General features: G+C 43.6%; 1 protein-coding gene across 1 annotated transcript; it reads left to right on the top strand.

Annotated features, from left to right (window-relative positions):
- The first annotated feature begins 64 nt into the window (after nucleotides 1-64).
- crtap (cartilage associated protein) lies at nucleotides 65-27942 on the top strand. Its single transcript, XM_068032608.1, has 7 exons — nucleotides 65-668; nucleotides 10194-10343; nucleotides 13607-13778; nucleotides 14378-14506; nucleotides 17341-17486; nucleotides 19218-19301; nucleotides 25850-27942. The coding sequence occupies exons 1-7, from the start codon at nucleotides 84-86 to the stop codon at nucleotides 25898-25900; spliced, it is 1317 nt and encodes a 438-aa protein (XP_067888709.1). The 5' UTR covers nucleotides 65-83; the 3' UTR covers nucleotides 25901-27942.
- Nucleotides 27943-27960: the final 18 nt, after the last annotated feature.

A 27960-nucleotide genomic window follows, 5' to 3' on the forward strand; every position in this document is an offset into this window, starting at 1 on the left:
GGTGGGCGTGGCCGGGGCGGGGGCGGGGCCGCTGCGGATTCCGGCTCCGCCATTGGGCACGATGTATCCAATGGGGAGGAAATATGTGGGAATCTGCACTTGGATTGGCTGCTGCAGATGTCGATGATCGACGAGGCTGCTGGGATAGGTTGGAGCGGACGAGCCGCTGCGACTGGCGGAGCGGGTGTAGCGTTATAGAGGCGTTAGAGCGGCGGAGAGGGATGCGGCGATACGCGACAGTCTGTGTGTTGTTATTGTGCTGGTGCGCTGGGCGCGCTCAGTATGAGAAGTATAGTTTCCGGAGTTTTCCCCGGGATGAGCTGATGCCGCTGGAATCGGCGTATCGACATGCGCTGGACCAATATACGGCGGAGAACTGGCAGGAGAGTGTGGATTACCTGGAGATGAGCCTGCGGCTACACCGCCTGCTCCGGGACAGCGAGGCTTTCTGTAACCTCAACTGCAGCGCCGTGCAGCCGGACGAAGCGGCTCATTTCAGCAACTTCACCGAGCTCCAGCTCTTCAGCAGCATCATGAAGAGAGCCCAGTGTCTCAGGAGGTGCAAGCAGGGTTTGCCGGCTTTCCGCCAGTCTCAAGCCAGCAGGGAAACTCTGGAGGATTTCGAGAAGCGAGAGGTTTACAGGTATCTGCAGTTTGCTTACTTTAAGGTGAGAACACAATTTGCACTTTTAAAATAGGCACTTGCTGTTAACACAGCAACTCCATTTTCACTTCCATGCACAGAAAAATGAGCTGCAGATCTTAACGGATGTCTCCCTGCTTTTTAATTTTACCTTTTTTTTTACTCACCAACTCTGTGAGTTTGTCTGATTTGGTCATGACAGTGTCCAACACCTTGCTACCAGCTACATCAATAAGCTTCTTTTGAAGAGCTTTCCTGAGAGGTGCTATGGTTACTCAAACCATGGAGTGATAAACTCGCACTGGCCGACAGTTTCCTACCTAAACTAAACTCATCCTGTGGACTTGGTCTCATATGATCAGGAGAGTTCCTAATCAGATCCTGCTGCTGTTGCCAATGATGCTACACGTTCGATTCCTGAAACCACATTATGGCTTGCAAGGTTTCTCTTGTCTGTGACCAGGACCAGATACACACAATATCTTTAAACTGTAGACATACAGAGAAGTAAAGATATACAACCCTGTGCTTTCCCCAGGTGGAACTGTAACCATGTATTTTATATTTATTTTTATTTTATTTATTTTTATTTAGAGATACAGCACTGAAACAGGCTCTTCGGCCCACCAAGTCTGTGCCGATCATCAACCACCCATTTATACTAATCCTACACTAATCCCATATTCCTACCACATCCCCACCTTCCCTATATTCCCCTACCACCTACCTATACTAGGAGCAATTTATAATGGCCAATTTACCTATCAACCTGCAAGTCTTTGGCTGTGGGAGGAAACCGGAGCACCCAGCGAAAACCCACGCGGTCACAGGGAGAACTTGCAAACTCCGCACAGGCAGTACCCAGAATTAAACCCGGGTCGCTGGAGCTGTGAGGCTGCGTTGCTAACCACTGCGCCACTGTGCCGCCCTTTGTTCCTTGTCAATTCTGAATCTCTCTCCAGCTTGATCAGACAAGCTTGCTATCTTTAGAGTCTGATTCTCATGTCACTGATAATTGATTGCAGCATGACAAGTGTTATTGTCAACAAGACCTCCTAGAAAGGATGTATTTCCTTAAAACAACAGACACCAATTTGTTTTCATCCTGTCTTCATTCTTCCATTTCTTATCTCAAAACTGCCTTGGCTAACTGTTTTCCAATGTGATCAGAAAGGTGATGAAAGGTCAGAGACCTGAAGCTTTAACTCTGTTTTTCTCTCCACAGATGCTGCCAGACCCGCTGAGTATTTCCAGCAATTTCCATCATTTATATTAACTTCAAAATTCACGCCCTTTCAAATCCTTTCATGGATTCACCCCGTTCTAGTTCACACTTTTTCTCCAATTGCAATATGTAAGATTTAAGATGTGCTTTAATGTGAGAAGCTTTATATATTTAAAGTAGAACAGAGAATAGTCATTCTGTCGTTGCTTTTAATTCTGACTCTTGATTTTTGTGGTTTAATTCATGACTAATCCTAAATTTTAAGTTGTAGGAGATTCTGTAAAGACGGATGTCTGGTAAGGATTGTTCTATTTCAGCTGTGTTTGCCACAGGAACAGAAGGAGGCCATTCAGGCCCTCAAGCTTGCTCCACCATTTAACTAGATCATGACTGATCTATTTACCTGCCTTTGCTCCATAATCCCTTAATATGTTTACCCAACAAAAATCTATCGATCTCAAGTCTTGAAAAATCTGTTATCCGTAGGGGGGAGAGATCCAGGTTCCCAGTGCCCTTGATGTAACAATGTGTTTCCTGATTTCACCCCTGAATGCCTAGCTCTCATTTTAAGGTTGTGCGCTCTTGTTCTGGACGCCCCCGTCAGTTTCTCTGTATTGTCAAATGAGAGCAAGAATGATCTGAATCAGGACTAACTCTGACTCCAACCTAGGAAGCTGTGTAACAGCAGGTGTTCGGTAAGGATTGCTGACAAAGGTAGTAACATGAACACTCATCACAGGTTATTGTAGAGATTGGCCCAAAGCACTGGAAATAAAACCATCTCTTTCCTGAATTTTTATGTAATTGCCCTGAGGATTTATTGCCTGTCCCTGGGGATTACAAAGGGCATGAAGAGTTAACCACACAGCATAGGGAGACTGCAATCGAGGCGTGCTGGTGCCTTCCCTGAAGGATGTTCGTGAACCATTTTACATTGTAATCCAGCAGCCTTTTTTCCACTATGAATTAACAGATTTATTGAGTTAATACCCTATCTTGCTATGGTGGGATTTGAACTCACAAGCTCTGAGGTGGTGGACTTGTATCATAACCACTGAGCTACCATATTCCCCTGCCACCCCCACAATGAGTTAGACTTGCTCATTGTACAGACTCCAGAGTTATGCAGCCAACTAATTACAATGAGCGATTTTGGCAAACCACCACTGCTGTTTTCCATCTTCAGTGTAGTTCACGGGCAGTCATCCAATATTATAAAGAGGAGTAGCTGAGTTTTTAATAAATGTAAGGCGGATCACATTGCAGAAACTGTGGCACCAAATTATTTCTACGTTATTGTTTAGCAAGAGCTCTACAAAATGTTAATTTTAGCAGTGTTCTAAGGCTATTTTAATAGTGGATTTCAGACAAGTTCACTACCTAATTATCTTTGGTCTTTCATTTGCTTCACTTGAAGCTGAAATTACTCCTCTCTGTAATTGTCCTGTGGTAAGACTTGAACTGAAGTAACGTGCAGTGATTAATGTGAAAGGCAGACTCCATACTGTGCTCTGCGACTCCTGCTTTCTGTCCCACTTTCTGTGCTGGAATGTGTGCATCATGAGATTGAGATAGGTTTGTTTGTGATAACTGCCACTGTCGAACAGCCTGCCAAGCTCACTGACTGTGCTCACACATGAAGACTGATCACTTGATGGAAATGCAGGAGCTGGTGGAACTGCACCAAACAAGCATCGGCATGTTTGAAAGAAAAACCCAGAGTAAAAATGGAACATATAGAGCATGGAATGTGAAAGGTCATTGACCTCTTCAAGCCCATTCCCGAAACGGACTCTGTACAATCTACCCTATTAATCACCTGAGGGGGAATTCTTCAATAGTTTCTGCTGCCCCTCCAAAGGTAATTAGGCAAAGAGTGAACACAGTGTTACGACCAGGTGAGAAAGAGGTCTAGGGTTTCCTTTCAGCCTTCACCTGGTCTTACCGTCACAGGGTTTAATTTTAAACACACCGTGTTTTTAGCTCCCCCTCGGTGAATCCTTGTTCACCGCTTTCCAATTATAGGGCAAAGAAACCTGCACAAGCAGGTTTTCTTAGGTTTAAAGATTTAAAAGTTGAAATTTATTACACTTGAACTTAAAGTCTAATTCGCCTATGGATACACGACGCGCCCACGCTAGCATGCATACGCGATACGCTCATGCAAATAGAGACAGAAAAGAGTAGAAGAAAAATAAAGTGGAAAGGTTTGAGACAATATGTGAAGAGTTGTTGTTATGGTTCTTCAAGCTCACTGTAGCGTCCTTAATTGTAGGTAGACTTGCTTTTCGTTGGGGTCCAGTATTCTTCTTAAACCTTGTTCACTGTAGGAGATTTTTCTCTCTTGGGGTTCATGTGTGTTCAGTGGATTCAGAGGCTTGTGAGAAAGAGATGGGAGCAGACAGGAGAGATCTTCAGTCCAGGAGCAAACAATTTTTGAGTTCAAATTGTTTATGCAATTCAGAAAAGCCCAGGATGCCAAGCAGGTTAGTCATATAACTAACTGGTCTGACCATATCTTGGATTGTATCACCTTAGCAGTGTCTAGAATGCCCCTCTTACACACAATACCTGCTGATGAAGGTTCATTGTGGGTTCAATGTGTCAGGGGAAGGCTCTTTGTCCTTCCAAGCACTGTCTGTTAATATGCAAATGTCTTTTCTAGCCACAGCTGATCTGTTTAACAAGTCCTTTCTTCACTCCAGTAACAGTTTAAAATCAATGTTCATGACAAAATGAATGTGCCTCATTCTTGGCAGGTGGGGCCTAGCATGACAACAGTTATTGAGAAGATTGCAAGATGATTACTGAAGAGGAAGGCTATTCACCCCATTTGGATTGCTTGCTATCCTACGGTGATGGTTCCATTGCTACAGAGCCACATTATGTCCCAAAGGACATTCAGTCAACTCTCTCTCTAACCTTCAGTCTCATTCCAGCCATGTACATCTCCAGCTGCCTTTGAAAAATTTGGCTGACAGTGGTTAGATTTGGAGTGTGTTTGTAAAGTGGGAGCAGACACTCTGGTGCTCACCATCACAGCCTCCAATTTGGAAAGTTTAGTATGTCCCAAATTAACATGGTCAATGTACTTTAAAAGAGAAAATAAAAAGTAATTACTTTTGATCGTGAGAACACTTAATGATCAGGTAATTTTTCAGTTTCAGGCCACAACTTTCCTCAGCTCCCAGAGCTTCCTCGGAAGAGAATGTGATTTCTCAGGCAACTTAAATGTTGACGTGTTCCCTTACTTGCTTCGTAACTCAGCAATGGCCATCACCGGAAGATTAGACTCCGCATCTATACAGGACCTTATTACAGTCATAAATACTCTAGAAAAGTATCTCCCTGCTTCAGGCTGTTGGCAGTGTGCCCACCTTGTACCCGCACTGTGCCCCACTGCAGATTTCCTCACTAGTGCCTAGGTGGGGCCAGCACCAGCCCAGCTCACTGCAGTCTCTGATATCTCTGCCTGGCTCCTCCGGGCTCTGATATTTCACTAGCAGCATTCCCTCCTGACTTTTAAATCTGCACTGTGGAGATGGACTAAAGTCTGAGGCAGCCCCACAGGATGAATGGATAGAGAAGGGAGAGGAGACTAATACATTGTGATATGCATAGTATAAAGCTCCTGTCTTAGAACCATGGAACCATAGGAAAATTGTGACAGAAGGAGGCCATTCAGCCCACTGTGTCCGTGCCAGCCGAAAAAACATAACTGCCCTATCTAATCCCACCTTCCAATACCTGGTCTACAGTGTTGCAGGTTACAGCACTTAAGTGCATGTCCAGGTATCTTTTTAACTGAGTTGAGGATTTCTGCCTCCAACACCGGAGTGTTGGCAGTGAATTCCAGATACCCACCGCCCTCTGGGTGAAAAAGTATTTCCTCCTGTCCCCTCTAATCCTTCTACCAATCACCTTAAATCTGTGCCCCCTGGTATTGACCCCTCTGCTGGGGAAACAGGTCCTTCCTGTCTCCTCTATCTAGGCGCCTCATAATTTTGTACACCTCCATTAAGTCACCCCTCAGCCTCCTCTGTCATAAGGAAAACAATCCTAGCCTATCCAATCTTTCCTCATAGCTGCAACTTTCAAGCCCTGGCAACATTCTTGTAAATCTCCTCTGTACTCTTTCCAGAGCAATTTTATGTCTTCCTGTAATATGGTGACCAGAAATGTACACAATACTCCAGCTGTGGCCTGACCAGCATTTTATACAGTTCCAGCATTACAACCTTGCTTTTGTATTCTATACCTCGGCCAATAAAGGAAAGCATTCCATATGCCTTCTTTACCATTCTAGCTACCTATCTTGCCACCTTCAGGCACCTGTGGACATGCACTCTTAAGGTCTCTCACTTCTTCTACTCCTCTCAATAACCTCCCATTTATTGTGTATTCCCTCGCTTTATTTGTCCTCCCCAAATGCATTACCTCCCACTTCTCTGGATTGAATTCTATTTGCCACTTTTCTGCCAATCAGCCAAGCCATTGATATCATTCTGGAGTCTACAGCTATACTCTTCATTATCAACTATACGGCCAATTTTTTTTTTGTCATCAGCAAATTTTCCAATCATGCCTCCCACATTTAAGTCCAAGTCATTAATATCTATCACAAAGAGCAAGGGACGCAACACTGAGCCCTGTGGAATGCCTGGGAACAGCTTTCCATTTGCAAAAACATCTGTCGACTACTACCCTTTGTTTCCTGTCACTGAGCCAATTTTGGATCCAACCTGCCACATTGCCCTGTATTCCATGGGCTTTCATTTTACTGACCAGTCTGCCATGTGGGACCTTGTCAGATGCCTTACTAAAGTCCATGTAGACCACTGCACTACCCTCATCAATCCTCCTTGTTACTTCCTCAAAAAACTCAATTAAGTTAGTAAGACATGACCTTCCCAAAACAAATTCATGCTGACTACCCCTGATTCATCCTTTCTATGTGGCAATTTATCCTGTCCCTCAGAATATATTCTAATAATTTACCCACCACCGCGGTCAGGCTGATCAGCCTATAATTATTTGACCTATCCCTCACACCTTTTTAAAAAAATGGTATAATGTTCACAGACCTCTAATCCTTTGGCACCTCGCCCGTATCCAGTGAGGATTTAAAGATGATCCTCAGAGCATCTGCTATTTCCTCCCTGGCTTCCTTTAACAGCCTGGGATACAATCCATCCGGCCCTGGTGATTATCCACTTTCAAGGATGTCCGACCCTCTAGTACTTCCTCTCTCATTATGCTTATTGTATCTAATATTTCACACTCCTCCTCCTCTTTTAACTACAATGTCTGCATCATCCCTCTCCTTTGTGAAGACAGAGTCAAAAACTCATTAAGAACCCTGCCCACATCTTCTGCATCCATGCATAAGTTCCCTTGTACATCTCTGATAGGCCCTACCCTTTCCTTAGTTATCCTCTTGCTCTTAATATACTGATAAAACATCTTCAGGTTTTCCTTGATTTTACCTGCCAATAATTTTTCTCTTTGCTTTCTAATTTCCTTTTTTTACTTCACCCCTGCACTTTCTATACTCCTCTAGGCTTTCTAAAGTTTTTTGTGATCATAAGCTTGCTTCTTACCTGTCAGCTTCTAGATAACCAGGGGACTGTAGTTTTGGCAGTACCATCCTTTTATTTTTGTGGGGACAGGCCTACACTGTGTAGTATCTCGCTTTTGAATGCTTCCCATTGATTTTCCTTCAAGTATCTGTATCCAGTCCACTTTCACTAGGTCACCTCTCAGCTTCGTAAAATTTGCTTTCCCCCAATTTAGAACTTTTACTCTTGTTTTATCCTTGTCCTTTTCCATGATCATGTTACTATCTTATGGTCAAAAATGGTCACCCGCTGTTACTTCATCCACTTGCCCAACTTCATTACCAAAGACTAAATCTAGAATTGCACCCCCTCTCATTGGGCTTGTTATGTGCTGGCTAAAAAAGTTCTCTTGAATGCAGTTCAAGAATTTTGTGCCCTTCACACTGTTTGTATCCCAGTTGATATTGGGGTAGTTGAAATCCCCAACTATTATTGCCCGATAGTTTTTGCACTCAGAAATTTGCCTACATATTTGTTCTTCTATCTCCCTCTCACTATTTGGGGATCTGTAACACACTCCTAGTAGTGACTGCCCCATTTTTAATTTCCAAGCTGCACCCATATAGCCTCCTTTGATGATTCATTTAGCATATCATTCTTCCTCACAGCTGTTATTGATTCCTTAACTATTAATTCTACACCCCCTCCTTTTTTATCCCCCTCTCTATCCTGCCTGAAAACTCTATATTCAGGCATGTTGAGCTGCCATTCTTGCCCTCTTTAAGCCAAGTTTCCATTATAGCAATTTATCGTATTGCAACGTGTCTATCTGTACCCTCAGCTCATCGCCCTACCCTGAAATTCTCCTATCTGGAATGCGCTCAGGTTCCCATTCTCCCTGCCAAACTAGTTTAAACCATCCCTAACAGCACTAGCAAACCTTCCCACAAGGATATTCGTCCCAGTCCTGTTCAGGTGTAGACCGTCCGGCTTGAACCAGTCCCAGTGTCCCAGAAATCTGAAGCCCTCCCTTCTGCACCATCTCTCCAGTCACGCATTCATCTGGTGTATTCTCCTGTTTCTATACTCCCTAGCACGTGGCCTTGGGAGTAATCCGGAGATTACTACCTTTGAGGTCCTGCTTTCCTAATTCCCTAAACTCAGCCTGCAGGACCTCATCCCTCTTTCTTCCTGTATCGTTGGTACCAATGTGGACCACAACCTCTGGCTGTGCACCCTCACCCTCCAGAATGCCCTGTGTCCATGACCCTTGCACCAGGGAGGCGACATACCATCCTGGAATCACGACTGTGACCACAGAAACGCTGTTCCCCTAACTATAGAATCCCCTACCACTATTGCTCTCTTGTCTTTTCTCCTCCCTCCCTGCACAGCTGAGCCACCCTTGGTGCTTTGGTCATGACTCTTGCTGCACTCTCCAGAGGACCCCTCTCTCCCATCGATGCTCAGAACTGAATACCAGTTAGAAAGTGGGATGCCCTCCGGGGTCTCCTGCACTACCTGCCTTGACCTTGTCCATCTGGCAGCCACCCAGTCCCTCTCCGCCTGTGCTTTCTTAAGCTCTTGCACAGTCCCTGAGCAGTGTAGCAGGAGGTTTGCATATGATGAAGCTGCAGAATGCTGATGTTAAAGAGGAAGCTGTGCTATTTGAACTCTGCCTCAAAGATTTGTCTAAAACTCTGAAAAACCTAAATCGGGGGTTGCCAGCACATCGATCGTGAGCTACTGCTCGCTCCCATCACCCTTCTGAGTAGCTCGCATAAAGCTCCTGATCGCTCACGCCATCCTGCCAGCATTAATTGTCCCATATGCAACATAACGCCACTTATTGGCATCACCATGTACTGGCATCACAACAGGAAGAGTGAGCAGCAGCAGGTGAGCAGGGGGCCCAGTGCCAAAGGAGCGGCGGGCGGGGGTTGGTGGGAAGCCGAGCTGCAAGGGAGTGGCAAGCGGGGGGAGCGTGCAGGGAAGCGAAAAGTGAGGATGTGGTGGAGCGAAGAGCAGCCAGCGGCAGGGGTGGGTGAAGGGGAGTGCGAGCGGGATGGCGAGCGGGCTGGGGTTGAAGGTGGGGAGGGGATTCTTTTCTGCCAAATTAAGCAGCACTGTCTTTATTGCTGGCAGCTGCCTGAGATGTCGTGGACGTTTTAGTCATTTGTACATTTTTTTTTTATTCGTTTGGGGGATATGGACGTCGCTGGCTAGGTCATCGTTTATTGCCCATCCCTAATTGCCCTTAAGAAGGTGGTGATGAGCTGCATTCTTGAATCGTGTGGGGTAGGTACACCCACAGTGCTGTTCGGAAGGGAGTTCCAGGATTTTGACCCAGTGATAGTGAAGGAACGGCGATATAGTTCCAAATCAGGATGGTGTGTGACTTGGAGGGGAACTTGCAGGTGGTGATGGTCCCATGCATTTGCTGCCCTTGATCTTCTAGGTGGTAGAGGTCATGGGTTTGGAAGGTGCTGTCGAAGGAGCCTTGGTGAGTTGCTGCAGTGCATCTTGTAGATGGTACACGCTGCTGCCACTGTGCGTCGGTGGTGACGGGAGTACATGCGCAAGTAGGTTGTCACCTTGTGATGGTGTGGTCAGCACGCACATTCTTTTCCTTTTATCAGAAGTAGCTCTCACTTAGGAAAACATTGGCAACCTCTGATCTAAATGTATGTTTTCTCACTGTTGATTGTGGTAACGTGTGTCCAGTGAGTGTTACTACAACCTACATCCTCTGCTCTTTCACATTTAGGTCCAGAATGTTCGTAAGGCCATATCAGCAGCTCATACCTTCCTTCAGAAGCATCCTGACGATACGATGATGCAGCAGAACATGGCTTACTACAAGAGTTTGCCGGATTCGGATGAGTTCATGAATGACTTGGAGATGAAAAATTACGAGGCAAGTAGATCCAGTTATTGGCAGACTTTGAAAATGTGCAGAGTCTGGTTATCTTTGGTCCTTTGGTTGCCTTGCACATCATGTAGAAAACAGTAATTGAACATGGGTCTATTTTGAGCTAGCAGAAATCTTTAGCCTTGCTTAAATCTATTGTCATTGTGTCCATAAATGGGATATAAAGATTGAGGCAAAAGTTGGTTCTTGTTGATGCTTATAGCATTTCCATTTGTAATCTTTCTGTTCATGTTGCTGTGTCATTGTATATATTTAAATTGAGTAGAGAAACAGAGAGATTGAGGTACAAATACACAGGTCATTGGAAATGTGAGTATTTACAGCACTAGAACAGCCTACTGAATCCTTTAGTATGGCAAGACAGTGCCCCTGAGGTTCCAGTTGTCTCACCATTGGCGGGAATGTGTTGGAACAGAAACTCTGCACACTGACAGGGAAGGACATGGGCACTCGGCCCCATTACCGAACCTATTCGGATGCTTCACAGTGGTAGGAGTTGGAACAGCATCCTGTTTCAGGAAGTGGGCACCGAGGCCTAGGGAGGGCTGGAGGCGAAGTGATTTCTCCTGTTCCAAAGAGAACAATACAAAAGATAATGAATCTCCTGCAGGATCAGTTACAGTTTCCTCGCTGGGATCCTGGCTCCTGAGGAGTCTCACCAGCTGCTTGCTCTCATCTGGTGAGTGTTCACTTGAGCCTGAAGGAGTAAGTGGAACAACAAGAAGAATTTATATATAGCAACTTTGCCATAGAAAAATATCTCCAGCTGCTTCACAGGCATGATTATCAAACAAAATTTGGGACCGAGCCACAAATTAGGAGAGGTGACCAAGAGATTGGTCAAAGAGATAAGTTTTAAGGACCGTCTTAAAGGAGGAGAGAGAGGTGTGGGAGGTTTAGAGAGGGAATTCCAGAGCTTAGGGCCCAGGCAGCTGAAGGCACAGCCACCAATGGCGGAGAAGAGGAAGTGGGAATTCACAAGGCCAGAACTGGAGGTGTTAATCTGAGTTCTTTTTGCCTTCAGTCTGGTTCAGTAAATATACTGAGTCGGATGTGTAGGTAAAATCAATTACTTTATTTGCGCAGTCGCCAGTGGACTTACTCTGAGAACAGCGGCACTGACTCCACCAGAGTCTGTCGGGTCCCCCCCCCCAGAGTAAGTAAAGTTTGTGATACAGGTACCACTGTTTATACATTAAGATTCATGCTACACCTCCTTGTTTAACCAATCAGTGCGATACAATTCAACTTCACCCACGTGGTGACATGCAGTACATCTGTTACTGAGGTTACAATACACTCCATTCTCAATACATACTTGTTACTAATAAAATATTGTTTTGTACCAGCAAGATAAACCAAAACGGATAAGCAAGCTAATTAACAAGAGCATAGGAATCATCAATAACCATGTTGGTCTCACTCCCTACATAGATCATGAGTCTCTCTCTATCCTGTGACAAGTAATTGCGGCGCATCCTGCTATCTCTATTAGGTGTACATTCCTGAGTGTTTCGTGCCGTCTGCAGCAACATCAAGTAGTGGCAGTTCACGAAGATAAGAGGGGCCGAGCACTCCTTATCACTCACACAGGGATGGACATCTTTTGATTCATATGAGTCCATCTACTTCAAACCACAGGGAGTCATACACTCCGGCCATAAAGAACAGATGTCCTTGCAATTACCAGTGTCGGCTAGTCTTTACTGTCTCACACACTCTGCCTTTACTTTTAACTATTTCATTGTGGTTTCTGCCACTTAAAATCAAAGCTCAGCAAAGCTACTATTCCTAACTTGGCTATATTTCCCATTAAGCATAGTGCCATGCCTTTCTGCTCACTTCCACAGAGGAACATGGAGAGTACAGAATTAAGGGGGGGGCAAAGCCATGGAAGAATTAAACAGGAGGATAAGAATTTTAAAATCAAGGGGTTCCTGGACTGAGAGCCAGTGCAGGTCCACGAGCACAGTGGGACTTGGTGCGAATTCAGATACTTGCAGCAGAGTTTTGGATGAGCTGAAGTTTATGGAGGATGGAAGTTGGGAGCTCAATCAGAAAATGATTGGAATAGTCAAGTCTAGAGGTTAAAAAGGCATGAATGAATGTTTCTGCAGGAGTTGAGCTAAAGCATGGATGGAGATGAGTGATGTTATGGAGGTGGAAATAGGTGGTCTTGGTGATGGATGGGATAGGGGGGCAGATTGTTCCGGATTAGCCTCAGACAGAGGCCAGGGTTGGGGGGAGGGAAAGGAATTGGTGGCTTGGGAATGGAACTTAAGAAATAGGATCAGGGGAGACCCTTTGGCCCTTCACGCCTGCTCCTTCATTCAATACGATCTTGTTCCTCAACATCATCTTCCCGTGCTATATTTCCTTAGTGCCCAAAAATCTATTGATCTCGGTCTTGAATATGCTGTACGACTGAGAACCGACAGCTCTCTGGGGTAGGGAATGGAGTCTGTGATGGGGCCGAAGACAATGGCTTTTTGGATTAGTTGGGAATTGTCCAGAGGCATCCTTAATGGTGTAGTTTAATCTTCAGAATACGACTTGCTCTCAAAGGTTTATGCTGCTGTCTGAACAAACATTACTAAATTGCTAAAGAGAATATTCTAATTCTCATCCTATGCTATTGGTCTTGTTTTGAATAGCATATTTTATTGAAATTAAGATTAAGTTCAAAGGTTAGATGACCTCTGGATTTTCCTCTTCTGTCTCTGTCTAGGGTTTGGGCCTAGTGCATCATTGAGGGTGAGTGAGTCAGCTGTTGCTCCCAAAGTGCTATTCGGAACCTTATGTTGGAAGATGTCATAAGAGAACTAAAAACAAGAAATGCTGGAACCACTCAGCAGGTCTGGCAGCATCTGTGGAAAGAGAAGCAGAGTTAACGTTTCAGGTCAGTGACCCTTCATCGGAAGGGTCACTGACCCGAAACGTTAACTCTGCTTCTCTTTCCACAGATGCTGCCAGACCTGCTGAGTGGTTCCAGCATTTCTTGTTTTTATTTCAGATTTCCAGCATCCGCAGTATTTTGCTTTTATTGTCATAGAACTTGCTGGTGGTGGTAACTCAGTTTTGCATCCTTGCACTCTGTCTTCAGCCAAAAATCCCCAATTGGTGATTGTGGGTCCCAGCATTTTGGGAGTTGTGATTGTAAAGCTGATTTCTCCCATCACCATGTGCAGTGCACAACACCATACAATATTCCATAGTCCCTGCTAACCAGGCTGTTGTTTGATTTTTAGGATCTCTTTATCCGAGCAGTGAAAGCTTACAATGGTGAGAATTACCCAATGTCTATCACAGACATGGAACTGGCCATCCCTGAATACCTCAAGGCATATGATGAGTGTATTGCTGCCTGTGAGGGTTCGCGAGAGGTGAAGGAATTTAAAGATTTCTACCCTTCAATAGCAGGTTGGTGTAGATATTCTAAATGTGATCTACGCTTTAGCTGAAATTAGGAAGAATGAAATAAATCACTGCTTGCCTCTCTGTTCCCCTGTTTTCCCCCTTCCTGCTCTCTTTCCATTTCCTGTTCTGTCTTTCCCACTCTCTCCCCTTCTACCTCCCTCCCTACCTACCTCCCTCTTTGCATCTTACTCCCCTTCTGTGTCACTCCCCTTACACTCGCCATTGCCTCCACTCTCCCCATCATCTATCCCCCCCCCCTGCCTTCATTCTCCCAGTTGTCTATCCTCCACCCTCGTGTTCTCTGATGCTGTTCTGCTGTCAGGTTAAGTCCTGCTGGGGCAGAGTAAAGCTCCCTTGACGTTTAACTTCAGTGGCTAGATACTGACATTGGCATTCGCTATTAGAAATGGGATTCTTGTCATGAACACAATTTATTTAAAGCCAGGAGAATTACAGTGCTTACTTTGGTTTATTTTGCTGCATTTTCTGGGATTTATTACTGTTGTGAAATGGCGGAAACCCAGATAAATGTGAACAGTCTAAACGTTGGTTTGTGCTGGTACAATGTCTGTAAGTAAACAACAATGTTCTTTCATTTTCAGAACATTACGCTGAGGTTCTGCAATGCAAAGTGAAGTGTGAACATGAATTAACTCCAGTCATTGGAGGGTTTCTTGTTGAAAAATTTGTAGCAACAATGTACCACTATTTGCAGTTTGCTTATTATAAACGTGAGTACTTTGTGACCAGTAAATCGGTTTTGAGGAACGATTGTAGTTTAAAATAATTATATAAACCGAATTGACAGCAAATTTGATACAAGTGACCATGTACATCTCTGCTGATGTTCAGTCACTTGTCTCATTGAAGGTGAAGGTCATAGTGTAAGGTCCTGTGACACTGGCAATGCAGTAAGTCCCCGCTAAGATTGTACCCCTGTATCTAACCCAGCATAAGCAGGTTATGGTGTGCAACTGAATTTAATGAAGCTGAAAAGGAAGATGGAGTTCAGCTGGCAGAGTTTAACATGTCCCCAAGGAGCCATCTTGGATTTCAGTCTTTCCTCTCTGACCTCTGTCATAAGGTCATGGTTCAACCCACATAATCTAAGTTCATGTTTCACTGCAGCACTGAGAGACGGTCAGAAGGGCAGTACCGGGGGAGGGTCGCACGGTCGGAAGGGCAGTACCGGGGGAGGGTCGCACGGTCGGAAGGGCAGTACCGGGGGAGGGTCGCACGGTCGGAAGGGCAGTACCGGGGGAGGGTCGCACGGTCGGAAGGGCAGTACCGGGGGAGGGTCGCACGGTCGGAAGGGCAGTACCGGGGGAGGGTCGCACGGTCGGAAGGGCAGTACCGGGGGAGGGTCGCACTGTCGGGAGGGCAGTACCGGGGGAGGGTCGCACGGTCGGAAGGACAGTACCGGGGGAGGGTCGCACGGTCGGAAGGACAGTACCGGCGGAGGGTCGCACGGTCGGAAGGGCAGTACCGGGGGGGGAGGGTCGCACTGTCGGGAGGGCCGTCTTTTAGCTGAGACTTTAAACTGAGGCCCTGTCTGTCCCCTCAGGTGGGTATAAAAGATCACATGGCACTACTGGAAAAAGAGCAGGGGAGTTCTCCATGGTGTCCTGGTCAATATATATTTCTCAATCAACATCACAATGCAGGTTATCTTGTCATTATTCTATTGCTATTTGTGGGACTTTGTGCATTTCTATAGTGCTTTCACAACCTCAGGACATCCCAAAACACCTCGCAGCCAATGAAGTACCTTTTGAAGTGTGGTCACTGTCGTAATGTAGGAAATGCGGCCGCCAATTTGCACACAGCAAGCTGCCACAAACAGCAGTGAGATATCCACGTAAGTGATATTGGTTGAGGGCTAAATATTGGCCAGGACACAGGGGAGAACTCCCCTGCTCTGTGAAATATTGCTCTGGAATTTTGAACATCCACCTAAAAGGACAGATGGAGCCTCAATTTATCACATCTGAAAGACGGTACTGACCCTCGGACAGCGAGGCCCTCCCTCCGTACTGGAGTGAGGTGTCAGCCTAGATTATGTGCTCAAGTCCCTGGAGTGAGACTTCTGATTCAAAGGTGAGGGTGCTACCTGCTGAGTCATGGCTGGTGCTCACTGCTGTACTGAGGGAGTTGGCTGCGGCCTGGCTGAGGGGAGAGGTACTCGTGTGAAAATACGCGGTCATGAAGGGGGAAAGGAAAGGAACCTTGACAGCGAAATAGAATAATCTAAGGTAAAAAATGAGGCTAAGGCCTACTGTGACATTAGTTATACGCCTCAAATGAACTCCTTATCACCGCAATATCCGAGCCTCTCAGCAGTTTGTGTCACTCTCCTCTTTGCAGTTCTGAGTCTCTTTTTCTTTTAGAGCCATAATTGCTGGCATCATCCTTTTTCCTCTTCAAACTCTCTTCATTATAGAGTAGGTTCCATTTTGATGCGTTTGCTCGCTCTTTGTAGCCTGATGTTGTATTTAACTGGCCTTTATCTTGGGGTTCCCTGATAGCCACATAGACTAAAATAAAACGCTTACTTCGGATTTAACTCTTCTTTGATTTACGTTTCTAGTCTTTGTGAAAACCGACAGCAGCAAGTGATCCTCTGATCTTAAAAGCTGTAGGGAGCATTTTCCTTGTTGCTCAATCTGAGTTTGTTGCTAATGTACATTTGGGGAGATCATTACAATCTGTAGACTTTTCAGATACATTGGGATAAGTCAGAAATGTTTTAGAAAATGAATACATAACAATCCATGTTTTTCTCCACACTATCTACGTCCTTTCGCAAATCAAAGTGATTAAAGTACAGGATATGCTGCCTGAAAGGTCTTTAGAAGCAGATTCAATAATAACTTTCAAGAGGGTATCAGATTTTTTTTTAAAAAAGAGAAAATTTGCAGGGCTACATAGAAAGAGCAGGGAAGTGGCACTAATTGATCTGGAATAGGTGCGATGGGCCGAATAGCCACCTTCATGCTGCAACATTCAGTGATTTTATGAATACAGGTTTCCTGTAACTCTAGGATTCGTAGTCATGATTGAAAAGGATAAAGATTAATTTTTATATGGTTTCTTATTTTAATTGTCTCAGCACCTTATTTACACAGTGAGTTAGTTTGAAAGGAGGATAAATCTTGACTTTGTGGGATGGTGCAGCCTGGGTGATAGTGAATCAGCCGCTTGTTTTGTATCGCTCCCCGTTGACCTCAATGGAAATCAGGCTGGGGAGAGGTGTGAAAGAGGCAGCCCACTCACCATCACAGTGTCTAGATTACCCGCAGTGGTTGTTAATGTGACCAGATGCAACAGACATTTTGTTCAGCAAGGAAATGGACAGCCACCTGTTGTGATTGTAATGGTGTTGGTTGAAGAAGGTGTGTCAGCCGGACACCAGGAGCTCTCTGCTCATCTTTGAGAAATGCGCCATTGTGCCTGTAACTAATGGTAACTTAGTGTGACACTGGGTGTGACCTTGTGCAACATGGACCTCCTGCACTGTGTATACCTAATGCTGTTGTTCTAACTGCCCTGTTTGTGTGCTTTCTAGTCGACAATATGAAGAATGCAGCCCCGTGCGTAGCAACCTACTTGCTGTTTGATCCCGAAGATTCAGTGATGAAGCAGAATTTGGTGTATTACCAGTATCATAAAGAGAAGTGGGGCCTGACAGAGGAAGATTTCCTGCCCAGACCAGTACGTTACTAGCTGTGAAAACAATGTGCGGATAACCTGCACTGGATTGTAGGGTGGGGGAAGGGAGTAAGGGTTTGGGGAGTCATTGGAAAGAAAATAATATAACATGTCATTTCATATCAGTATGTTATTCATCCTTGAAAAATGCCAGACAGGAAAACACCATCCAGCTAATCCCATATAACTTGGTAGTTCTGCACTGTGGCTATACAGCTCACGGTCCTCCACTTTAACAACCTCATACCCCCATATAGGAACAGCGATAGACCCACTGGTGTATCCCTTACAACTGCAATGCCTTGAATATCATCATGTTTACACTCCTCATTCACTCAGTAGCCATGTTATCCCCGGGGGAGGTGAAATAAACAGATAATGACTCGGGTCAATTAGAGGGGAAAAATCTGGAAAATTCCTCACCAACCCCCTTAGGCAATCAAAGCTAATCCAGGAGATAAAATAGGCCATGATTAATGTTATACTGCACTTGTCTCCGAAGTGAAGTGATCGCCATCCCAACCTGAAACAGATCCAACTCTCACTTCAACATATTCAGTAACTCACCAGTCACCACATGAAACGACAGCCTGTACCAGAGTCCAATAGTTCTCTGGGGGCGGGGGGGGGGGTGGGGGGAAAGGCCTAGAATTTAACCTAGTCCTGGCCTGGCATAACTTGAAATTGTGATGCCTCCCCAACATTGTTGAAAACAAACTGTGGACAAAAGCATAATTTATTCCCTTCATCATCTAAAAAATAGTGACCAAATTCCCCCCAAGTCTAGATTTCTCTGAAGTGTGGTGTCCTAGCTCTTTGAGCCTATTTTGTTAACTGAGATACTTCAAACTGGTAATCAATCTCGTGGGACTCCTACACACCTTTTCCAAAAACCTCAATATCACCCACCTTGTGCGAAGACCAAAACTGGACGTAGTATTGTAACTGAGGCCTCACCAAGATCTTGTACAAGGGCAAAATTGTATGTTTTGTCTTGAAGTGAATTGTCCTGTGAATACATCATAGCACACTTACTTAATGTGTCAGAATCTCACCAGAATTATATTCAAATTGATCTGGAAAAAAATAGGGGATGGGAATTTCTCTTTCAAATAAAAGGAAGCTTCTGGTATTTTGCAAATTGTGTTTGAAAGTCTCCCATAGCTGTTGAAATATTCCTGAACCAGATTATCACATGAAGGGCAGTCAGTGGACACAGAACGCAAGAGTAACTGTGTAATGTGTGACCATTTACATAAATGCAGCAAAACTGGATAGTAGATGGTAGTGAGGATTCATGGGGAGCGCGGGTGGAGGAATGAAAGGGGGACTGAGTCTGAGGAGGAAATGGGAGAGATGGGTAGTGAGGGGTGAGTGAGTTGGAGAACTGGAGGGAAGAACAGTAAAATTCATGTTGCATCAGGAATAATCTCGTTCTCGCCATTGTGGGTTTTTGAGAATGTGATGGGTTTCTCACAGGGCAATAATCTCTTGTACCTTCATGAATAAAGGAATATGTAGTAAACTGGAAGGTGTAGCAAGGGATAAATATTGCAATTCTGTAATATCTCATGTTTTTAAAACTTCTCATGCACTCCATGAACTGAATTACTTTTGGAGTGCAGTGACTGGTGTTATGTAGGCCAGATTGTTGAGTGCACAGTAATTTAATCACCGGAGGATGGTGTTAAATGTTGGTGTGAATATTATCTGATTCAACTGTTTCATTCGCAGGAGGCTTTGCGATATTACAACCAGACCAAGTTTCAGTTGCAGATGTACGATTTTGCCAAACAGCATCTACAAGCTGATGATGAGGTATGTATCAGATACCATTGGGGAAATCATTGGCTATTGACGGGAAACAATGTGAGTTCGATACAGTGTCACATTGAATGAAGCTGAGCTGCTTCACCTCCTGATTTGAGTTTGGGCATAAAGGAGCACCTGAGCAGGGAGAGATATCAGGGAGGTGGGGATGTTGGGGTACTGCCATGGGCACATGGTCATCGTACCCCTCCCCCTCCAATTTTCTTCCATGCATGATTCTCTCCAACTACTCTCCTTGAGAGGAATGTCTGCCATCATCTCCAGGAGTTCCCTGTGCAGGGAATTGTGCATCACAGCTCCTAAATAGAAATGCAACCAACTCTGGAGATTAGCGATTAAAATTGAAAGGATAGTGTCATGTTTATTTTTTGTACCAGGGTTGCAGGCTTGTACCCCAGTGTACTGTTCCCACAACTATTTACAGTGGAGAGTCCCTGCCATTTGGCTATGCTGTCACAGGAAGGGGGAAGAATAGAATTTTGATACTTTCTCACCAAGTGGGAATGTGTGAGATTCCTGCTGTCTGGTCTCAGCAGTGCGTTCTGCACACTCTGTGTGAATCTAAGTCTGTAACAGCGAAGGGATCCTAACAGGAAGAATGTATAAGATTTTGACCAGGTTTATCCAAGTAGCCTTTAATTTACACTGTGGTGAAAGATGTCAATGACTTGCTAAAGATGACCAAATGCTGATGAGGTTATTTACACAATCCCAGAGACCGATCACTCAAACTATACTTTAATGTTCCAAGTAGTTTTCCTCCAACATTAGATCCCAGTAAAACTGTGAATATTATTAACAATTTAATTACTCTGCATGTTTTGCAAATCATCTCTCAAACATTTCTGTAGGGAATTTAATTGTTTTTGTGATCGGTTTGTTTGCATAGTTTTGGTTCCACTGAAGTTCTGATCGACTTCAGATCACCACCAGGGGGTGACAGACACTGTACTTTGGGAAAGTTTTATCAGGGTGAGACTTTAAGCAGCTTTCAGACAACATTCCACATTTGTTAGCGTTGCTTCCGTTTTGAAAGCGCTGCTCAGAGAAATGATTGGGCCTGTGCTTGAAGCTGTAGTTAAACCAGGCTCTCCACTGAATGACGCATTGCAGGTTAAAGAGGACAAGACACGCAAGTACTTTCATTAACTTCAGTTCCCACTGAGGCACTGTTCCCCAAAAAACATTTATACCTTCATCTTTAGTATTGTGTATGTGCGCCCATGTGTGTAGTGGATTTTCTATGTATAGAAGTGATACTTGTATGTGTGAGTGTGTAATTTTGCTGTGTAAACTTCACACTGGGGGGGGTAGATTTGTAAGAGCTACCCTCTTCATACTGGACTATCTGTATAGAACTGTGCAATCGTAAGGAGCTTTAAGTATTATACAGGGAACCCTTAGAATTTCCTGTTGGTTTAAAAGAAAACACAAATTTTGAAGGATAAGATTGATGGCGCAGGTTCTGGGACTAAGTTTGTTGTTCCATATTTGGTCATTTGCATAATTATATCTGGTGGTGAGACAGGGCTGTCCTCGCATGATGCAGTGTTGTCTGATTCTGCAGTAATTTCTCTGCCAGTTTAAATTTCTGGACATCGGCTTTATTGAGACTCCCCAAATATAAATTTGAAATATCCCAGCACTGCTGATATCTGTCTTTTCGCTGTGGTCTGTGATGAGATATTTATATTTCTACCTCCTTTTATATTCCCAGTGAATCACCAAGAAAGAAATTTAAACTATGTTTTACAAACAAGACTTGCATTTTGGATAGCGTTCATTGCGCAATAATGCCAATCTTAACCCCAGATATTTAAACAATCTGGCCACATCTGAAGGCTGCTTTATAATGAGAATGCCAAAGATTTCTTTGAACTGATTCAACAGTGAGTCACTGGTCTGTTACTGTGTTGTACCAATTCTACTCAGCCCATCAGCTCCGTGCTGCTGTTTCTCCATATCAACCACCCAGTCTAATCCCACTCTCCTGCTCCCTCCAGATGCATTTCTTGATGAGTCACACTACAGGAGTAACGGAGTCCTTTTGGAGAGCTATAAGTGCAATTTCTAGTGGTGTAAATTTGCCTGTCACAATGGGAGCAGTCTGTAAGGAAGGGCTTCTACGCAATGAATAATGAGCAATATAGCATTTTATAGTTAATTATTTATATAAGCTCTGACTGAAACATAAACTTTTCTGTGCAAACTAATTGCATATGCTTGATACACGTCTTTATGCACACAGCCATAATCTATAGAACTGTATAAATATAAAATTACATAGCCAGATCCTAGCTTTTCCCCAATAATAAAAACTGAAAATGTTGTAAATGCTCAGCAGGTTTGGCAATATCTGTGGAGAGAGAGTTAATGTTTCAAGTCGATAACTTTTCGTCAGAACTGTCATCAGGTCATTAACCTGAATCGTAAACTCTTGTTTCTCTCTTCATAGATGCTGTCAGACCTGATGTGTATTTACAGCATCTGCTTTTTGCTTTTGTTCTTGCTTGTGCCCATCCATTTTTCTTAGGAAACACTGATATAACTTCATTGTGTAACTCTGGTAATCAGCGGTGCCTTTGTTTTATGAGGTGCAATGGTTTCTTCATTGAGAACATTTTATTCTAATGAATTCCAGTATCATTCAACATAAGTAAGTCTGGAAAGGAGCAGCTTTCAATACATTGTACTTTGGAAGAAGAAATCAGGCTGTGAATTTATACATTTCATTCATTCTCAGGGTTATAGGTGTCCCTGGCAAGGTCAGCATTTATTGTCCATCCCTAATTGCCCTGGAGAAGGTGGTGGTGAGCTGTCTTTTGAATCGCTGCAGTCCATGTGGGCTAGGTGCACCCACAGTGCTGTTAGGAAGGGAATTCCAGGATTTTGATCCGGTGACAGTGAAGGAACGGTGATATAGTTCCAAGTCAGGATGGTGTGTGACTTGGAGGGGAACTTGCAGGTGGTGGTGTTCCCCTGCACCTGCTGGCCCTGTTCTTTTCACCTAGGAATTCTTCTGTGACAGAAGTTTCCCAATGAGGGGGCTTGATTTTGTTGTCCCGCCGTGATTTCGTGGCAGATGGTCACTTAACGTATTGACAGTGGCCGCTCCCCCCAATCACGTGGTGGGGGCGACATTGACGATGCCGTTCGCGGCGTCACTGATGCAGGAGCAGGTACTGGTGCCATTTTTTAAAAAGCTGCCAGCCCTGCAAACAGTTCAACAGAATGCAGAGTTGACCCCTACCCCCACTTCCTGATACAAATCATGCAGAGTTGACACTTTCGCAACCTCGGTGACATCACCTTCTCCTGGACAGGAAAGTGAAGGCGCGTGAGTGCCTCACTAAGAGCTCAAGATTGGGAACTGCAGGTAAGATTGCGGTGAATTAAATTTGAATTTAAGCAGAGAGGTATTTTAAATATTTGAAGTAGGGTCCTGTCACAGAGCGGTGGAGGTGCCGACACAGAGCTTCACTGCCACTGAGAAGATCAGGCCTGCCAATCCTGGCGTCTGGCTTTGTGGTGGCCACTGCCTCTCCAAATCTCCAGCTCCCCAACCCCATCACGAAACCTGATGTCAAACTGAGAAACAAAATCCAGCCCAGATTGTGGGTTAGGATCACGAGCAAAACACAGACATAAGGTCCCTTTCCCAGTGAAGATGATGACCGCGCAGTGCACTCACCCTTGTTGCCACTGATAGGTGAGAGCAGTGGAAGGATGGCTGTTGGACAACTGAGGTCAGATTGAAGCCATCGAGGACATTTCGGAGGTTGTGATTCAGACAGTTGATTAGAATCAAGGGAGCTGCATCCTACATCTAACCCATGTTAAACTCAATGCTATCACAGAGTATAGAGGTGAAACATCTAATACCTTTTTTTTTATTCGTTCATGGGATGTGGGCATCGCTGACCAGGCCAGCATTTATTGCCCATCCCTAATTGCCTTTGCGAAGGTGGTGGTGAGCTGCCTTCTTGAACCGCTGCAGTCCATGTGGGGTAGGTACACCCACTGTGATTGACTTCACAGCAGTTAGATACAACTGAGTGGCTTGCTAGGCCATTTCAGAGGGCGTGTAAGAGTTAACCACATTGCTGTGGGTCTGGAGTCACATGTAGGCCAGACCAGGTAAGGACAGCAGATTTCCTTCCCTAAAGGACATGAGTGAACCAGATGGGTTTTTACAACAATCGACAATAGTTTCATGGCCATCATTAGACTAGCTTTTAATTCCAGATTTATTAATTGAATTCAAATTCCACCTTTTGCTGTGGTGGGATTCGAACCTATGTCCCCAGAGCAATACCCTGAGTCTCTGGGTTACTAGTCCAGTGACACTACCACTACGCCACCGCCTCCCCAAATCTGGTTATTTGCTAATTTGTAAATTTGCTAAAGTAATTTGCTAAAATCAGAAACATTCTCTTAACCCACAGCTGTTGTGATAAATGTAACTAATAGTGACAGCATGACAAAATGTACTTAAAATCTTTCTTGGGCAGAGTCTGTATATTGAACACATATTTCTCATGTGTGTGAACATATCCCTGTTTGCTTGCAAGAAGAAAACTGAAGTCTAACAGTAGCATGAAACTCCATATAAGTGCTAAGCATACAGTGTGCAATTACCGTTTTAAACTGAGAAGACATCAAAGGAAAGTTGGCCATATTGAGATGACCTTGAGAATATGTTCTGATTGATATATTCCTGTTTTAAAAAAGGTGTCCTCTTGGATTTAATTGGAATAGTTTGGATTAAGTGCTCTTGGCTGAGCTGCTGTTCAGGGGGAGAGTATTTGTTAGCACAGGATTAGTCCAAGTTTAATCTGAATGTACAATGGAAGATCCTTAATTAGGCTGTGTTCACACTATAACTGTAGCTTCAGTAAGAAGTGGTTTTTGCTGCTCACTGGATGCCGTACAACTGCAGCCTGAATACAGAGTCACTGGAACAAAGGGAAGGGAGTCCCACTCTGCTTTGCTTCAGAGTCAGTTTGGGCCTCAGTACACAATTTACACTGCACAAGTTGAAGTTTCGATGTGAAGCTGAAACCACTTTGTAGCAGAGTTAAATGTACAGTGTGACTCCATCGTAAAGCACAGCTAGCTATGTGTACAGATATATTTCAAATGTCGTGTTGGTGCAAAACACTTTCTACTTCTCACTTGTGCTTTATAGACCCAGATTTCACATCTAGAGCTCCAGAGCAAAGCAAATCTCAAAATTGGTAATATTGAACATTTAATGAATTACTTACAAAAGTGGATTATAATCCCATAAATCTTTTATACTTTTATCATCGCAGTTTATTTTTGATTTTCTTTTGGACAGTAGGAGGTGACCGAGTTAATGAACAAGAATCAGTTTCCATTTCATTACTGAGAGTATGTGTTGAATCTATCGTTCTAACAGGTTTTGGGTTGTACAATTCCAACAATGTTGTAGCTCAGAAATTCGAATAGCCTGATCTCACTCATTTGGACACCTGCCCTCTTAGTAATTACTTGAAGTTGCCCATATCAGAACTGCAGCCTGGACTACACAATGGGATGGCTAATTTAACCTTAATTTGTAACACTATGTAGAGTTTAAAATCTAGAGTTAATTTAGAGTTCAGCATAATAACCATTTGTCATACTATCACCTTTTATTTGGAACCTGTATCGATGAGCGATATTATTGGTATTTAGAACTATATTTTCGATTTTAACCTCTGGCCCCACTTTCTTTTTCTTTTTTTTTTTGCTCGTTTGTTTTTTTTTCTCTTTCTTCCCCCCCCCCCCCCCCCCAATTTATTTTTTAATCCCTTTTACTTTGTGTTCGGACAGCTGCTATGCTGATTTCTAAACCTCATCCAGACATCTTTTCTGATTTAATTAATCCCATTGCCATTCCCCTTTGGCTTTGTACTATGAAACCTTTTGTCATTTAATCTCTCCTGCCCTCCACACTAAAACAGACCCCTTTTGTCCTCCTTCATCCTCCCCCCTTTTCAAATGCTCAAAACCTATTACATTTCTAACTTTTGCCAGTTTTGATGCAAGTTCACACAGACCTGAAGCATTAACTGTTTTTCTCTCCACAGATGCTGCCTGACCTGAGTATTTCAAACATTTTCTGTTTTTGATTCGGATTTTCAGCCTCCGCAGTATTTTGCTTTTGCAATCTTATATAATTGTTGGAATTGTGGATGTTGAGTGTGTAAGCTTTCATTGGGAAGTGACAAAACTGCCCGTACTCGAATTGTGTACTGGTGCTTTCCCAGTCCTGCACACTAAGTGACTGAAACCTGTTTTCTGCATTGCAAACAAATGTCAGAGTTTAAATAGAAGAAGTATGTTTGATTGTTAGAGTTTTTGATGGTTTGTTAATTTAAAACCAAACTATTATTTCATAGGAAGAGCAAAACTGGGTGGGTGTCTATCGATCGGTGGGTGTTGCAGCACAGTTAACAGTGAATGAACCTAAAATTATAAGGGAGAGTAAGTCTGCAGTCCGAGAACTAATGTTTGTTCTTCCTGTGCAGGGTGAAGTACTGGAATATATTGATGATCTCCTGGAAACACCAGACAGCTAATCTCAGCGACAGAGCAAAATCTTCACAAGACATATGTCGATTAAAAATGATGAAAAAGCAAAATTAATCTGTTTCTTCAGCTGCCTCAACTCAGGACAATATCCTCAACCCCTGACCACTTCCCTTAGGTGCTTTAAGTCTTGGATTTTTTTAAATTGGCCGCTGTTAGCTCTTCGGTGTTTGTTTGGCAGCCCTGTAACTTTCTTTCAGAGATGTGCCTTTTATAATTTAATAGAGATCTTTTAGTTTTGAGCTTTTGTTCAATTTTGCATTTAGCCTTCCACTATGCTCGTTTTTCTCCAGACTAGATTAGAAATGGTTTTCTATGGCTGAAAACAATTGCATCGTAACTAGTTTTGCCTCCTTCATAGTTCTTTTGAGGCTGCTATCCTGACACGATTGGACTATTGTGTTTGTACTAGTAGAATGTAGAATCTTTCTTTCAAAGGATTTTTATTCTCCTTACTACAGAACCTAAAATGGCATTGAAAGACACTTGGCGCACAGACACTATGTAGTCGCTTTAACTAGCACTTGTTCCGTTTCTGCACAAATTCAGTTGATTTCACTGCTGAATGTTGTCCCGAATCAGCCCATGCTTGACTGGAGGAACTGTTTTTTTGGGTGCAGTATCAATCAACAAAATCTGCACCCTGGGTTCACACTGCATTAAGGCATCAGTCAATAATTGCTGTTCATACTTTTAATCCAGATAGGATAATTTAGAATTACCAGTGGACAATTTTGAGGGGTGGAAACTATGAAGATGCCATTTATGCTGGTTGGCAGGAACCCCCATGTAATAATATTGGGGAAATCCCCATATTTAGAATGGGACATTGTGTGATTCTTACAGATTCTTAAACACCATAAGGGAGAATGTTTTCTGCAAGTTGTTGGGAAAAGTTTGTGTATAGTTATTTTTGTTTAACTATGTGACTGAGAATTATACAGATGGGAAATTCAGAAATGTGTACTCATTATAATTCTATTGCGAGGGCTTAAACTAAACTTGTTCCGAAGAAGAGTCACTGACCCGAAACGTTAACTCTGCTTCTCTTTCCACAGATGCTGTCAGACCTGCTGAGTGATTCCAGCATTTCTTGTTTTTGTTTCAGATTTCCAGCATCCGCAGTATTTTGCTTTTGTTTCATACTTTGCCTCGGGCTCCCGCTAGCTGTACTGCCTCAGTGCCAGAGAAAACATTGACTCATTTATTAATGTTTGAACATAGACCCTTGATGCTGTTTGTAGCGAGTCAGTGTGAAAAACCCACAGCTAATCCTTCAGTGCTGTTACCCTGCGCCTGGACACTTGGTTGCAAGCCATGCCTCAAACAGCAACCTCTTTTACACAGTGACGCGTGGATTGAATAACGCAGTGTAAGCTCACTGAACGATTAGAGATTCTCACAAAACAACTGCTGCTTTGAGAGCCTGAATAATCTGCAATCTTTATGGCCCAAAAATCTTTTTTAAGAAAAAAGTAAATCAGGGGCCATTTCAAATTGCAAGGTGTGCATTACTGAGAGTTGCATAATGCAAACCTTTGTCGGTCACTTCCAGCCACCTCGACCCAAAGAAAACCCTCAAAGCTTGCCCTTAAATTCTTTCCATGTTTACCTCGGGTCACAAGCTGTCTTTTTATGTATAATCCAAACTGGTTGAACAAACAGAAGAGAAATAACACTGAATATATTTAACTTTTCAGATTTATTTTTGATAATTTAAAGCAAATTGTCAGACAGTTTGAAGTGTCAGTCACTCACTGCTCCCCCACAGTAGCGCCCCCCCCCCCCCCTCCCCCATAATGTGATCCTGAGTCTTTCTCCGTCTCAGCTCATCCTGTCTGGACTGTGAACTGCAATGTTCTTGTGGTAAATTTTGTTTTTATTCCTGAATCATATTAATGTAACAGTATTAATCTTCATACACTACAGCCATTGTGTTGAAATGTTTCTTTAAAAAAAACAGGCTAAGAATCTGTACAACTGACTGGGTGCCTTAAAGCTAATAAAAATGTTTTTAACCTTTTCGAAACAATTACATTGGTATTTTTAA

The sequence above is a fragment of the Heterodontus francisci genome, chromosome 5 (assembly GCF_036365525.1).
Source record: "Heterodontus francisci isolate sHetFra1 chromosome 5, sHetFra1.hap1, whole genome shotgun sequence".
Lineage (NCBI taxonomy): Eukaryota > Metazoa > Chordata > Chondrichthyes > Heterodontiformes > Heterodontidae > Heterodontus > Heterodontus francisci.

Bases quoted from the DNA above. Each gene is read 5' to 3' on its own strand.
- crtap (XM_068032608.1), top strand. From the start codon at position 84: ATGTGGGAATCTGCACTTGGATTGGCTGCTGCAGATGTCGATGATCGA. The intron at 17,487-19,217 runs GTACGTTACTAG...TTTCATTCGCAG, and splicing joins AAGATTTCCTGCCCAGACCA to GAGGCTTTGCGATATTACAA. The intron at 19,302-25,849 runs GTATGTATCAGA...CTTCCTGTGCAG, and splicing joins ATCTACAAGCTGATGATGAG to GGTGAAGTACTGGAATATAT.